Source organism: Haplochromis burtoni, unplaced genomic scaffold, assembly GCF_018398535.1.
Source record: "Haplochromis burtoni strain Fernald_Lab_line unplaced genomic scaffold, NCSU_Asbu1 Contig_46, whole genome shotgun sequence".
Taxonomy (NCBI): domain Eukaryota; kingdom Metazoa; phylum Chordata; class Actinopteri; order Cichliformes; family Cichlidae; genus Haplochromis; species Haplochromis burtoni.
In genome coordinates, this window is record NW_024582407.1 from 2042425 (window position 1) to 2058145 (window position 15721).

A 15721-nucleotide genomic window follows, 5' to 3' on the forward strand; every position below is an offset into this window, starting at 1 on the left:
AGAGAAGAGAAGAGAAGAGAAGAGAAGAGAAGAGAAGAGAAGAGAAGAGAAGAGAAGAGAAGAGAAGAGAAGAGAAGAGAAGAGAAGAGAAGAGAAGAGAGAAAGGCGACACAGCAGACAGTAGCAGAGGCAGCAGCGGCTGGTGATTGATATCAGAGATCTGGCACTGCCACCTGATCCAGCCAGCCTCCCTCCAGCATCACTGAACTCACTGAACTCACTGAGCCAAGATGGCTGCCTCACTGCACTGCACCCAATGAACCCCACAGCAGCCCAATGTATACAGTATAGCACGTACAGTTCCCAGAGGGATTAATTTTAAGAGACTGTACAAGAGGAAAGAGTGCAGAAAGGACAGGTGTGCTGTTCCTTATTGCAGCTCAGTGTCTCATAAGAGACTGGTGAGATGCAGACAGGTTGCGTGAAAAGCCTAATGTGAAACTGCACAAGGACGAGTATGTACAACATCCCCTTGATTCTATCAACAAAGAATTATTGATCCTGACCACTTCATAGCACGTCTGTAACAAGACACACTCCACTTTGACATAGTTTAGAGATCAGTAGCTTTGAGGAAAGCCACTTCACTGGGGACAGATAAATGGATTTTCATAAAGATACACATTGAATTGCAGCTACTTCCTGGGTTCCGTATTATGTCATTTCCAAACAAACGATGGAAAGATACAGGCAACGTGAGCAGCATGAGCAGAGCCAAAGATACAAATGAAGTTATGAAGAACAAACATTTTTGTGAATGTGTAGGATGCTGCAATGTAATTTAATTGCTGCAATGTAATTTAATTCCTTTTATAATATAATATCATAACCAATACACAATCGAGACCATATGTCCGAGCCTGTAGCCTCGTTTGACCTCTTGATTTTTCCCTCCATTATGCAGTCAAAGAAATCAATAATTTCCACTACAAAATTATTGAACTCAGAGAGGAAGAACAAAGAGAAGTGTTCCTTCCTGTGGTGATGATTCATATATTATTAAGATGACTGCATTCGAGAAAACATGGATGTGTATTTGTAGTATAATTTCTAGTTTCTTACAGCTTATGGGAATAGAAGTGATATGCAAAGAGGTATTTGAACTGAACTAGCCTGATGCCCTTTTTATATTTTTAATTCCTAGCAGAAATACAAGATTTATACTTTTAAATGAAGCTGAGTGAAATTTAAAGAAGGAAACTTATTGTTTGCAAAAACAGCAGCATATATTTGCAGTATATTGTGTGTCCCTTCTGACTTCAACAGTAAGTTTTCATAGCATTTTCTTTAAACATTTTTTCTAAATGCATCTATATTCTTTAAGTTTCATGTAAAAATAAATCTAAGTTGTTTGAAAAAAAAAACCCTGTATCTCTCCTCTATCTCTTGGGAGATAAATAATGATCAAACAAGTCTGCAAGAAGCCTAACTCTACTTTGATATAGTTTTGAGATTATTAGCTTTACAGAAGAGCACTTCACATGGGACAAAGTGTCAAAGAAAAGACAATGCTTTTCACCCTGTCCTCTCTCCTCCAGTGTTTCTCCTCCCTCCTAGCCATCTGTTGCGCTGACTGCTGTGTGGGTTGATGCTGATGGAGGTAACATTATCCACAACTACTGTGTGACCTCTGTGGCCTCATATAGGTTGTCAGAAAGTAAAGTCCCAGCTTTGGCAGAAAAGAAGACAGGTATACTTCAAGATTTAGATATTAAAGCTAAACTAAAACAGCTCTGTTAGGCCTTTAAATGTTGATTGTTACCCACAGATAATCAACACAATACAGTCCTTCCAAGGTTACACTTGCACCTATTTTCAGAAATTAATAATTTATTTAAATATTTTTAAAATTTATAGTTGTTTTAATTCCATAATGATTTTGGTTTACTTCTCCATCTGTTCCTTTTATGACGCATTGTGTGGCAGCTTACGGGATTAATCCACTGTTTTTTTTACTTCCATTGATAAAGACATAATGCAGCCAAATGCACTCCCCACTCTGATTCAATGAAAGGAGGAAGGAAATTATCATTGTGGTAGTGAGCGAGTAAGCATTCAAAGGCTCGGTCATCTAAGGACATGGTGCACTCTGTTGTTGTAGAGGTAAAGCTCTTGATGCTTATCTCTGGGTTGCAAGATTACAAAGATAATTCATCTTAACTTTGCGTAAGTTTATGCTTTTATTACATTTACATTTCATTACGCTTTATTTTATGCAATTTCTTGTGCATTTCTTTCATGTCTTATGGATCTTTTACTCAGTGTTTATGAAACACTTTGTATTTCAAATTGGTCTCATTGTTTGAAGTAGAAAGGCAATACGGAAAGTAAGGATGCATCCTGAAGCTCTGATATAGTTACAGTACAGATTAAAAAGGTTGACTGAGGTTGGTGCAGTTGGGCATACATATACAGATATAAGCTACAGAAATAAGTGTATACAGACACCAACTTGTCAAATAAACTCACAGGTACACATAGTCCCTTCGAAGTCCATGAGCAAGAAGTCATGACCGTCACTGATATTTTGAAGGGTAAATGCTTTCTCCTAATCATTTCTAATTTATAAGCAGAGGAAAGAGTAGCATAAAACAATAAATAAAAATCAGACATTTCTTATCATAGTTATCTTTTAGCTAATCTGGTTAAATTAAAAGAAGACAAAACTGTCCGTTTTATTTATCCAATGGACATACATATCTACAACTTTAGAACAGTTATATCATCAGCAAACGTACAAACAACAGTCTTTATAAAGCTCTTTTATATCTGAACCAAGCCTGAGCTATCAGCAATCAGACCAAATAAAACAACAACCAAAATATTCAACCAACCTGCTTATTATTAAAAGAAAATTTCTGTACACAAGCAGAGTTTTTCCAACTAATTAACATCAAGTTGTTTTTGATAGCAAGATTTTACCATATTGGAACTACATACTTAACAGCTGCTGTAGACCTGAACTGAGAGAATAAAATTAAACTAAAATGATCAATTACAAGATTACCAAAAATACAAACTGAATTATGGAACACACAAACAAGACTGAATTAGTAACAGGAAGACAAACACATCAGTACTCATCTATGCAGAAACTATACACAAACCCAGCAGTTATTTAGGTATTGCTCTCATACTGACTAGAACAAAAACAGGAAAACTGTTTTTACAATTTTTTTAACTAGAGGTTTTCAAAGGCACTTAACAGCCTCATTCCTTTATACAGAGAGATTCTAAAACTCCAGAGGTTCAGTGTTTTAGTCTCTGTGTCTATTGTCACTGTCACTCAGTTCAAAACAAAAAGACGTTAGAAGAGTTAGAAAGTACAGGCTCTTCCAGAAAGTGAGAGCACAACTGAATGCAATCATATTAGCACAAAGCTTTGTGTATGTGGAAGTTTAACTTTCTGCGTTGGCCTATCTTGCCATTTTATTTCAGCATAAAGCTGTTTAATGACTAAGACTGCAGTGTCTGCTGTATCACGACCTGGACAGTGAGTCAGCACCCTGACCTTGCTTCACTCCACACACAAACATAGAGAAAGATTTAGCATATGATGCAGACAAACATTCATATTCCTGACACAAACAAACACCCCTTCTTTCCTCCCTAACCTCTATCTCTCTCTCCCTCTCACTGCAAGCACTAGTATTGCTGCGTCGTGACTGGGGGCGATGTGTTCCTCTTAATATGCACAGACGACTGTCTGAGAATCATACTGGCATGTTGGCGTATATTGACAACGATTTGCCCCTCTTTTTTACTAATACAGATTGTTTTTTTTTTTTGAGTGTCTGACACAGTGAGAGAGCGATAATCCAGTCCATGTAGTAGGAGCAGCATATACTCCTGCTGTGCTGTAGGCTGAGCCTACAATACCCAGAAACCTGCTGTCTGTTATGTACCCATGTCACTTCCTGTTCAAGAGTTTCTGTTACACATTCCTAAAACAGCATCACAGTCAAGAGGATGCTGCTCATTGGCCTAAAAGACTGGAAATCCCCTTGTTCTACCCCTGAAGCACTCCTTCTAAAAGACATTCACATACACTTAGTCGTATCCCTCAGGCAGACACACGACCCCATGAAATTGTGGTTTAGGAGAAAAACAAAATAAAAGTCCTGAAGTGTCTACCATTCAGTGATGCATTCATCACAGAGCTACTCTATAGCACTTTCTTGGCCAATTCTGTCCAGTCTGGCCTTGCTACAAATGCCTTCTTTTGTGTTGTGACTACCACTGAGTGAGCATAAGCTGTGAATGTTTGAGGACAGGGAAGTACTATTTTTTGCCACATGTTCTTCAGCTATTGCAAAATTTTCCCATTTCTCATTCATTTTGCAGTAAACAGGATGTGCTGTCAGTGAACCCCCCCACCACACACACACACACACACACCCTGACTCCACCCCAACTATCCCCTCAACCCCACATCATATGACTCCCAATGACACCACGCTATGAACTTAAAACTTCTGTTTTCAATAACACCGCAGAGAGACAGAACTAACTGGATTTCAGACAAGCAAGAGACACTGGCATAAAAAAAAACAACAAAAAAAACAAAACAGAAAAAGAACACTACACACTAGCCCAGTAGATGTTGTTAAGTGCACACATATATACACTTGTGCATACAAATTTAAGCACATACCCATGCACAGTCCTTTCAGTCACAACTTGAGAGGGGCATATAGTGGCTTAGCAAACACAGCCAGGCAAGCTTATAATATACAAAGACACACACACTCATGTACAGTCTCATACTACATAATCAGACATCCATGTTATCACTCATACACAGACACACACACAATCGCAACACTCACATCCTCCCACCAGCACATGTGGACAGGCACAGCCAGGCCCTCAGTCTAGACAAGAGGCAGAGGAAAAGAAGAAGAGAGGAGGCAGAAGCACAGGGGAGGGGTGTAGAAGAAGAAGAGAGGTACTGGATGTACTTACCCCGTTTCTGGAGCCATCCCTCTCTAACGATGGTGACATCGCTCATGGTTCCTTCACGCCGAGTCTGATGCCGCTGCACGCCTGCTCCACTGAGAGAGAGAGAGGGAGGAGGGGAGGAGAGGAGGAGAGAAAGAGAGGGAGAGGAGGAGGAGAGGAGAGGAGGGGGGCCGGCTCTCCCAGCCTCCGCGTCACTCTCCCTCCCTTCCTTCCTTTCCCGTTCACCCTCTCGTTCGCGCAGCCTCTCTCTTAGACACACACACACAAACACGCGGTGTGTATGTATATTGTACGTGTGTGTCGACTTGCTTCCTGTTGTGGCTTATCTCCTCAGCTCCCTCCCTACTTCTTCTCCTTCTTCTTCTTCTCCCCCTCCTCCTCCACCTCCTCCTCTCTCGTTCCCTCTCCAGACCTTCCTCCTCACCAGCAGTGACTCAGCCTGTAAGGAAGTGAAAGGAGAGAAAAATAATAATACAGAAAAAAGTAGAGATGGGTTTATTTTTCTTCCTCTCTTGCTGGTCCCCTCTTCCTCTCATAAGTCCTTTTCTGACAAGACAAACAACTAGTTATTGGGAGGGCTGCTTCCTCTCCTTCTCTCTCCACCCAATCATACACCCAGTTCCTCTTTTTATCCACGCAACACTCTCTCTGATAAACAAGATGAATTATTACAGAACTGTCAATGAAGCCAAAAAAACAAAAACCTGACACTGACTGCCAAACCAAAATCTCAGAGCTAAAGAACTCATTCATTCACAGATATGTCTGTCCTGGTTAGCAGGTTGTGCACCATACATAAGCCAATCTAGCGCTCTGCCTTCAATGTATTTCTGTATATCAAATAATTTTTTTCAATGTGTGTGTGTGTGGGTATGTGTGGGCTGATTTGAACGTATGTGGGAGGTGAGAGAGCTTCTCAGGACTGTGGAGTAGGGCTTGGTTATAAATAGCAACAACGGCAGTTAGGGATGCTCTCACGCTCCCTTTCTCTCTGCAAATCTCTGCACCTCTCTGTCGTCTCACTCCTGCTCTCCCTCCCCTCTCTTTGTCTCTCTGCATAGCTGCTGCGTTCACCTCAGATGCACCCTACTACACTGTATTACAAAACCCCGCAACGACACTACGCTGCTCAGCTTGAATGAAGATCAGCACCACGGGAGCTAGGCTAGTAGTCAATGCTATCTAGCTGGAAATCAGTATTCAGATCAGCTACTGTCTGCAATGCTGCAGACACTTGTGGGGTCTGCAGCGTCAGAGCGAATGCTGGAATAGACCCACAGATGCGCACACACCCTAGTAGGTGACACAGGGATTTTTCTTTTCTTTCTTTTTTTTAATACATTTTGAAGCAGCAGAGTCGTGACTAGTCAGCGAGCAAATGAACAAATGCAGACTAGTTCATCACATTTAGGTTTGTTGGTAATCAAAGCTCAGAGATTCATTTAATCAACAGGAGGATATCTACTTTCACATTTCAAACATATCATATGTCTCGAATGTCAAAATGATAACTTTTTTTCAACACTTTGGATTTAAGAAATTATAGCACCTGTTTTATGCCGTTATTTTGTTTAATTATTGAAAACAATCAATAATGTACATTTTTGCACCTTTGATAATACCTGAAAATGACCTTGGATTTGAGGATGTTTAATATTTTACCATCCAAATACAATGTAATTAGGTATGTGAGCAACTAATCAATCAACTAATCAACTATACAATTAAACTGGAGTTTCTAGTCAGCATATTCACATTTTATACAGGTACATCACCAGCCAACTGTTGGTTTTAAGATTTTAGGCAGCCACCTACGATGGCTACTGTCCTGCCCTGAAGTTGTAAATATCACATCATGGTTCTGCACTACTTTGATCTAAATCAGTAAGAGGCTGTGCCAGAACAAAATGGCAAAGACCACTCAACCATGTTCTGCAAAGGTGCATGGATGCTAACCTGTAAGAAAGAAGGGTGCTTATGCTAACACAGTAAACATCGGCCACACTTTAGTGTCGAATTGCCACATATTTCAGCAAACTTAGAAATAAGATTTGATTATCTGATTATAAAGAAATACATTTTTGTTTTCAAACAACTTAAATGCACATAAAGTGTGTGTGCTCGCTTATTTTTAGACTAGTTAAATAGTCAATTTTTTCCCCCAGCACATCTAACCTATTAATTTTGTTGGCAAATATATTAACCCTATGGAAACATCTCTTGCTGTAGTTTTAATGTTTGGATTTTATTCATCATACTTTTTTCTAGTTCTTAAATGTCTATTTCTGAAATGTCTAAAAATTAAAATCAATCAAATTCACACCATAAGATAAGGTGCTTGTGTTACAGAAGACAAAAATCAAACATTTAATTTATAATATTACTTATTCAGATGGTTCCTTTTGTGTCCTTTTGTTCAATAGAAAGAGACCTCGTTCTTGAAATCCAGTTGATATTTGTGAAACTGAGGCATAAAGACTATCATAATGGCACTACTTTAGAAGAGAAAAATAAATGACTTTCAGCCCTAGTAATTACATCCAAGGGGATAACATTCTTTTTATAGACACTATACAATTTTGGATTAAGCTTGTTATTCAATAAAGCTTTGGTTAGCTTCAACCTTAATCTGTGGAGCATAGCCTGGACTGAGTTGAGTTGAGGAGAGTTGAAGTGAGGAGAGGAGAGGAATGTCCAGACAGTGGCAACCTCTTGTCACTAGGGTGGCTGTTGCTATGGTGACATGTACTGCCATGATGAACCAACCATGCCAGGGGAAGCACCTGCCAGACAACATTTATTTCATGCCCTTTCATTTCAGAGGCAACAACAAAGACAAAAAAATACAAATAAGGAAAAAAAACTTTAAGAAAAGAGAAAAAGACTCAGTGGAGGCAGACACATAGCGAGTGGCAGCATTCAACGAATATGTGTTACATAACAGCAGAACCCTGTTTTTATTATTTACTTTGTTTTGCAGAAGTGATGTTCTCACTATAATTTTGAGATAGTGTATCCAAGAGCATCAGTTGCCACACCTATAGAAAACAATGTGCGTTCAAAATAATAAACAAACTTACTACTTAGTAAAAAAATTTAATATATAAATTTAAAATATTTTTTCAGTATATGAGCAATCTCAATACGAAGGGAATATTATAGTTTGCAAGCACAAGACACTACATTGGCATGTATACTCCACAATGCAATGTAGTGATATTGATGGACGAGTAAACTGGGATTTAAAGCAAATATACAATTTTTCCATTTTTAATTTGTCTATCCATAATTTAAGTAGTGTTACCATGGAAATGCATTTGTGAAAGAGTGACTTAACTAAGACAAGCTTAGAAGTGCATCCAAAAGGATAAAAACAACTGAGATTCACTCTTAAGTTTGTTGAACCATGATATTGAGTACATAGAGCATAGTATGGGATTTTGAACTCAATGTAACTAGAAGAACTATACTTACAAGGTGTTGTAACTATACAACACCTCTCAGCACATATTTGGGCAATTGATATAAAGCATTATCTGAATTAAGTTTATTGTCAGTTCATTTACGGGGACATATAAATTGCATCTCTATAATCACCAGTAAGTTCCACCCCAGAATAAAGCTTTAAATTGTTTTTTGTCCCCAGAATTATACTTCTTCCAGGGACATTGAGGGTTGCTTGAGAGCTCTGTGTTTCTCTTTTAACAGTCTTTGTTACAACTGAGAACTACAGAATACTTGATGAATTCCCCCATAATTTACTCTGAAATTGTGATGAAAGTGGAATAATTTCAACACTTTCTAAGCTCCATCTGCTTTAACTTTGAACTGGAACACTTTCAGCTTGACGAACACTAATACAAGCAATGCCAGTTCTTACACAAGTTAAGCTATCTACACTGCTCAAATCCCCACTCATGTCTCTTAATATTGCAAAGGTAAGAAACAGACCCAAATCCAAATCCACAGGTCTGCCTCAAACAATTTAATCTTTGTTGTATTTTATTTAAAAAATAAAAATAAAAATAAAAACAGATCACATTTCAGACACCAGCATTTTCCAACCACTGTTCAAGGAAAGAAAGCTAAACATCTTTCTTGTAACATACTAACAAGCATACCTGCAAACAGGTTTTTTCCCCAGGTTCTCTAATATTTCAAGACTCTCCTGGCAAACTTCTGTATTTGGCATGACCCGCAAACTTTCTACTAAAAAAAAAAATCAGCAAGTTTTGTGTTCCTCTTATGTTGCCCAAGTTGCCAGACTGTCTATGAAACACAGTCTTCATACACACAACCACACACTACATAGAACTTCAACCATCTGGCAGCAAAACCTGGCAACACACATCCCAATTCATGGGTCTGTGCAGCTAGTCTCTGCACAGGCAAATTCGTTCATTGCTGAATTACTAGCTGGCATCCGAGCTGTTGTTTCACCACTTATCTCTTCTGATTGTGAAAATACTGTAAAGACTAAGACCAAAATAAATAATTGTGAGTTGAGGTATACATACTACTCTTCAAGTGTGTGTAATAAGGACTGGTTTACTTCAGTATAGTTGGAAAAAAAGTTCACCAATCCATAACTCATAACAAAAACATAAAAACATAAAAATTCATATAAGCTAGCCAAACAGCACTGGTCTCTCTGTTCAGCTGACTGGAAGATGATATCAAATGAGACTGTGTAAGTCAAGCATGTTGAACTGATTCCCAGTCTCTTACCCACAGTAAGGAATATAGTTTATTAATTTAACTCTGGTGTTAATCTGTACTCAATATCAACAGATACCTAAGGTATTAAGACAGAAAAAGTTATATCACTAATTGATATAAATTTAAACAGTAATAAGGAAGAATGTCTGCAAGTAGATTTTTTTGCACTGCTACGATAGAAACTGAAGCCTAAGTGGAAGAGAGTCTACTGTACTCTAAGCAAAGCACCTGTTTGAACTCATCATCTGTATAAAAGACACCTGTCCACAGCCTCAAACAGTCAGACTCCAAACTCCGCCATGGCCAAGACCAAAGAGCTTTCGAAGGACACCAGGAAAAGTATTGTAGACCTGCACCAGACTGGGAAGAGTGAATCTACAATAGGCAAGCAGCTTGGTGTGAAAAAATCAACTGTGGGAGCAATCATCAGAAAATGGAAGACATACAAGACCACTGATAATCTCCCTCGATCTGGGGCTCCACGCAAGATCTCATCCCGTGGGGTCAAAATGATCATGAGAACGGTGAGCAAAGATCCCAGAACCACACGGGGGGACCTGGTGAATGACCTGCAGAGAGCTGGGACCAAAGTAACAAAGGTCACCATCAGTAACACACTACAACGGCAGGGAATCAAATCCCGCAGTGCCAGACGTGTTCCGCTGCTGAAGCCAGTGCATGTCCAGGCCCGTCTGAAGTTTGCCAGAGAGCACATGGATGATACAGCAGAGGATTGGGAGAATGTCATGTGGTCAGATGAAACCAAAGTAGAACTTTTTGGTATAAACTCAACTCGTCGTGTTTGGAGGAAGAAGAATACGGAGTTGCATCCCAAGAACACCATACCTACTGTGAAGCATGGGGGTGGAAACATCATGCTATGGGGCTGTTTTTCTGCCAAGGGGACAGGACGACTGATCCGTGTTAAGGACAGAATGAATGGGGCCATGTATCGTGAGATTTTGAGCCAAAACCTCCTTCCATCAGTGAGAACTTTGAAGATGAAACGAGGCTGGGTCTTCCAACATGACAATGATCCAAAACACACCGCCCGGGCAACAAAGGAGTGGCTCCGTAAGAAGCATTTGAAAGTCCTGGAGTGGCCTAGCCAGTCTCCAGACCTCAACCCCATAGAAAATCTGTGGCGGGAGTTGAAAGTCCGTGTTGCTCGGCGACAGCCCCAAAACATCACTGCTCTCGAGAAGATCTGCATGGAGGAATGGGCCAAAATACCAGCTACTGTGTGTGCAAACCTGGTAAAGACCTATAGTAAACGTTTGACCTCTGTTATTGCCAACAAAGGTTATGTTACAAAGTATTGAGTTGTATTTTTGTTATTGACCAAATACTTATTTTCCACCCTGATTTACGAATAAATTCTTTACAAATCCTACCATGTGGATTCATGGATTTTTTGTTTCACATTCTGTCTCTCACAGTTGAAGTGTACCTCTGGTGCAAATTACTGACCTCTGTCATCATTTTAGGTGGGGGAACTTGCACAATCGGTGGCTGACTAAATACTTTTTTGCCCCACTGTATGTAATCAGCTCTAAAAGGTAGAACATTCCCATCAAACTCAGGTCAGGACAGTACACCTCACCTCAATTCACCTTTCATCACCCTTCCTCACCCACAACACTGGCCTCATGAAAACTCTGGCTGACATCCACAGCAGCAAATCCACAATCTAAATTCCTAAATGAAAGCCAGCCTTTGGCAGGACCTCAAGTGTTACACTCTGCTAACACAGAAAGTGCTTTAGGTGTTGTTGCCCCCCCCTTAGATGGTCTGTTTAATCCGGATCTGATATGAGAAATTCGCTTCTATTTTAATCAATGAAGCTGCCTTCACAGGCTACTTAGGGTTCAAGTCTATTTTCTTCTCTTCATAAGCATTTAATGATGCGAGGGTACATTCGATGGCGAACACTGCCAAAACACAGGTAAGCACACTACACTGATGCTTCTGTATGAAGTGCTGCTTTCATTAGAAGAGACAGAAAATAAAATTAAAAATAAAATGATTAGTCAATTGTTGTACAAGTGCTTAATCTTTTGCATCAAGCAAACATGCTGAGGATGGTTATCAGTTTCTGAAATGTAAGTTCTTCCTTTGTATGAAAAGCCTGAGATGTGGAATGTAATGTAACTGTTATTTATTTGTTATTATTAAATGAAAGTGAATTTAACTAGAAAGTGAACACATGAGATTAAATGTTTGTGTCTAGATCTGTGCTTTATTTTCTATACAAATCCTATCAAGCTGAGTGTTCACAGTGCTAAAAGTCCTAGACCCAATACTGGCCTTGGTACACAAGCGTTTTTTGATTTTTGTTGCGTTCTTTGTTCAAAACAGTTCAGGTTTAGGAACTTGTCAAGGTCACTTCTCTCTTCTTTCACTAACCAACTGAAATCAGAAGGGATGGGACTTAAAATATCAGCTCTGCAAATAACAGCAAAGGAGAAAAACTTGAAAAGCCTTGTGTAGCCTAGCAACAAAAGGTGCTGGACAGATGCATTTGATGCACTAAAACTTTCTCTATATATGTACTTATGACTCTCGTTTACTCCTCACTTCAGCAACTGGTGAGAAAACTTAAAACTGAAACTAGGTTTCTACTTTAGAATCAACAATAAGACTTGTTCAGTTCAATTTAACTCAATTTTATTTTTATAGCACCAAATAATAAAAACAGTCACCTTGAGGCACTTTAAATTGTACGGTAAAAACCCTACAATAATACAAAGAAAACAATCAAATGACCCCCTGTGAGCAAGCAGTTGGCAACACTGGGAAAGAAAAATGCCCTTTTAACAGGAAGAAACCTCCAGCAGAAGCCGGCTCAGGGAGGGGCAGCCATATACCACAACTGGTTATGGGTGATGAGAGGAGAACAGGACAAAAGACATGCAGAGATAATAATAACTAATGATTAAATGCAGAGTGGTATAAAAAGACATAGTGAGTGTTGTTAGTGCATCATGGGAAGCCCCCAGCTGCCTTGGCCTATTTTATCGTAACTAAAGGTGGATTCAGTGTCACCCAGTCCAGCCCCCGCTCTATGCTTTGTTATAATGGAAAGGTTTGAGGGTGGGTGGGCGTTGCAATGTGCAAGACTTGTTGCTTGAAATTTTATGTCATTACTGGATTATGGTATTGGTATGTTATTTATATGCATGCATAACCTAAATGTTCACATATGCTGGATTCTGCCTATTATAGAAATGTATAGACTTAATTTTTCCATTAATGAAATATTATTATTATTTTTTACTACTATTGATACATCCCTCGTTTGAACCTCTGGTCAGATGGTGTCTTTCTGTACTGAGATCACATGTTCGTCCTCCCAAAGTCTAAAGATATGTTTGTTAGGTTAATAGCTGGATCCAAATTGGCTGGAGGTGGGGATGTAAGTTAGATAAAGTGCTTAAGTATATAGAACAAAGTGCTTGTAGTGTAAAGCACTTCAACTGGTCATTGAAGTGCTTTACACTACAAGCACTTTGTTCTATCTACACTACAAGCAAGAGCAGAAAAGTGCTCTATAAATTAATTTTTCCTTTTCATTAGAATTCATGTACTAACCATTTTTCAGACTTTATGTAAAGAAACTATTAAATCAAACAATTAAAAAAATATATACTACATTTAAAAAGTGGGTCAATATTTAATGTTGAGTGTTGCAATACACATACTAAACAGAGGCTATTATGTTCAAAACCAAAGTAATGAATATGCCTCGGTGGTTACCTTATCGGCACTCAGTATCTCTGTGCATTTGATCAGATATGCGTTTTGTTTTGCTCTAAGCTTCTTGAGAGTTTGCATTAAAAAAAACCCATTGCAGGGGAGCCTTTAAGGTTGTAAACTGACATTTTGGTGAAAAGGAAAAGTATATTCCCTATTTACATTAAGGAGAAGTATATGGAAAGAAACAAACCAAAGGATTACATTAAATTGTTTAAATTGAACAATTATAATCAGTTTGGGCCTAATTAATTGACCTAAGTTGTTTAAATTAAGCATTTGTATTAGACATGCGCCAACTGACCGGCCAGGGACCAAATCGGTCAATTGCCAGTCTTCTCAGCTCAAAACCAGTGATCGGATGGTCAGCCTCCCATATGACCTATTGCAAGCTCAGAGCCAGCAGAATCAGTATGAGTAAAGAATCAAAGCACTTTTGAAGAAAATTATAAAAATGAGTAAAAAAGAGAAAAGGGTGAAGTTACAAACATTAGGTAAATAATACAAGTGCCTACCCTTTGTCATGTTACATAAATCTGGGGCACCTACTTTTCTTTCATAGGGTAAGTTAAAGGTGGGTAAAAGCAACTCATTTTCAGTTTATTATCTGTACATCTTTCCAGTAGCAAAGCATTTTTTTTATTTTTTTTATTTTTTAAGAGAGAGAGAGAGAGAGAGAGAGAGAGAGAGAGAGAGAAGATTCTGTAGCCTTATTGCAGTTTGGGGATTTTTGTAATGATCTCTTTGACATGAAGATAATATTTTGTTCTGATACAATTCTTAAAAAGAAAATAAGAATCAATAAAAATTGGTAAGCAGGTTTCCTCTAATTTCTATTCTGCTTGGGCTCCTAAATCGATTATAATCCAAATAATCAGGCTCCAAAAGTAAAAATTTGCAACACATATTGTTTACTAATTCAACCAGCACTATTCCCATTATTATCAACTGGATTATCTACGAGTGTGGCACACCCTCTTAATTACTTGCCGTAACTTGTGTAGGCAAATCGAGCCAGGCCTAGTCTGCCGTTTCTCTGCATACCGCGTACATGCAAATCATCCCGATATACTGCTGCCTCAAACTGCAGTGATGTATCCAGCAGGTAGGATGAATATGATTGATTAAGACACACAGGTACCACCACTGCAATACCTGCGTCACGGTGATTTGAAACAACTGACGCATATCACACGCAGGCAGAAAACTGCACGCACGATAAACGTTTAAAAACACTACTTTTTATCCCCCGCCTCAGTTTTCCCTTGTGAGCGGTCAAACACACCTCGCTAATGTTATCACGAGGCATTATATTACTAGCTTTAGCGTTGCTCGTGCCGTGTTTACTGTCACAACAGTGTGGCTAGCTAACAGTATTACCTGTAGCCGCAGGTGCGGTAGAGGTGGTGGTGTGTGGTATCCCCCTTGCACCTGCTGTTGACAGGACGGCTCGGGTTATTAATTATTTTTTTCCACGCTTCTTAAGTGAGGAACACTAAGCTATCCTGGGACTGCAAGCTAAGTAAGCTAAGAAACCGTCGTCGGTTCACGTTACGAGCCGATGCAGAAATAATCGTTTGCAGACACATCAAACGGATTTCCGCGGAGCTTTCGTTTACCGCAGCCAACGGTTGTTTTGACTCTGGTGAGGAAAACCGGTGACGTCACTCAGGGAAACGGCAACCCCATTTCTGTTATGTCCCCATCCCCCCACCCACATTCTCACACACACGCACGCGCGCGCACTCCCTACCGTCTCGTCTCGTTCGCCCGTTTTCGATTTTAACGGTTTCAGTTCTGTGTCTTGTTTTCCTTCCCTGTGGAGCTCTCTCATCATCTCATCCCAACACCCCGTGCGTCTGTGCCGGCTAATAAGCCAAGTATCGCGAGAATTAAGTGCTTAGGTGGTTTATCTGCGAGATAACTGAATCACAAACTCAAACATATCATCAGAAATAAGATGTGAGACAGACTTTATCGATCCCAGAAGTTTGGTGATTGTTGTGTCACAGTAGTCAAGACATTACACAGCCTATGACAATAGCTTAAATAAAGAAGAACAGTATGACAAGGGCAGAAAAATTGGAGCACAATTTTTAAAATAGAGCAATACCATGATGTTGTCTAAGTAGTTTTTATTTTTATTTAATTTTTTCTCTTTTTTAAAATTCAAGTTAGTATTATTTGGTTTTCTCGGCTGGAAATAACATGAGTTCTTATTCTCTGAAACTTTTAAATTTCATTTTAGTTTTTATTTCTTTTAGTGTTTTTGTTAGTCTCTTAGGTA

General features: G+C 39.1%; 1 protein-coding gene across 5 annotated transcripts in view; it reads right to left on the minus strand.

Moving 5' to 3' along the window:
* The window catches only part of akt3a (v-akt murine thymoma viral oncogene homolog 3a), a 61000-nt gene extending 45688 nt beyond the window's left edge, over positions 1-15312 (minus strand). For 3 of the 5 annotated variants that reach the window (XR_006054348.1, XR_006054349.1, XM_042220307.1), the window contains exons 1-2: positions 14815-15162; positions 4966-5401 (exon numbers count right to left, since the gene is read on the minus strand). Coding sequence is in view for 1 of the 5 variants with exons in the window: in XM_014336221.2 (XP_014191707.1) it covers positions 4966-5011 (46 nt within the window). In the remaining 4 variants the exon portion in view is untranslated. Of the gene's footprint in view, positions 1-4965; positions 5402-14814; positions 15163-15187 lie in introns of those variants that run through there. The other 2 variants (XM_042220308.1, XM_014336221.2) reach the window with 2 other exon arrangements.
* Between the last annotated feature and the right edge of the window lie 409 nt (positions 15313-15721).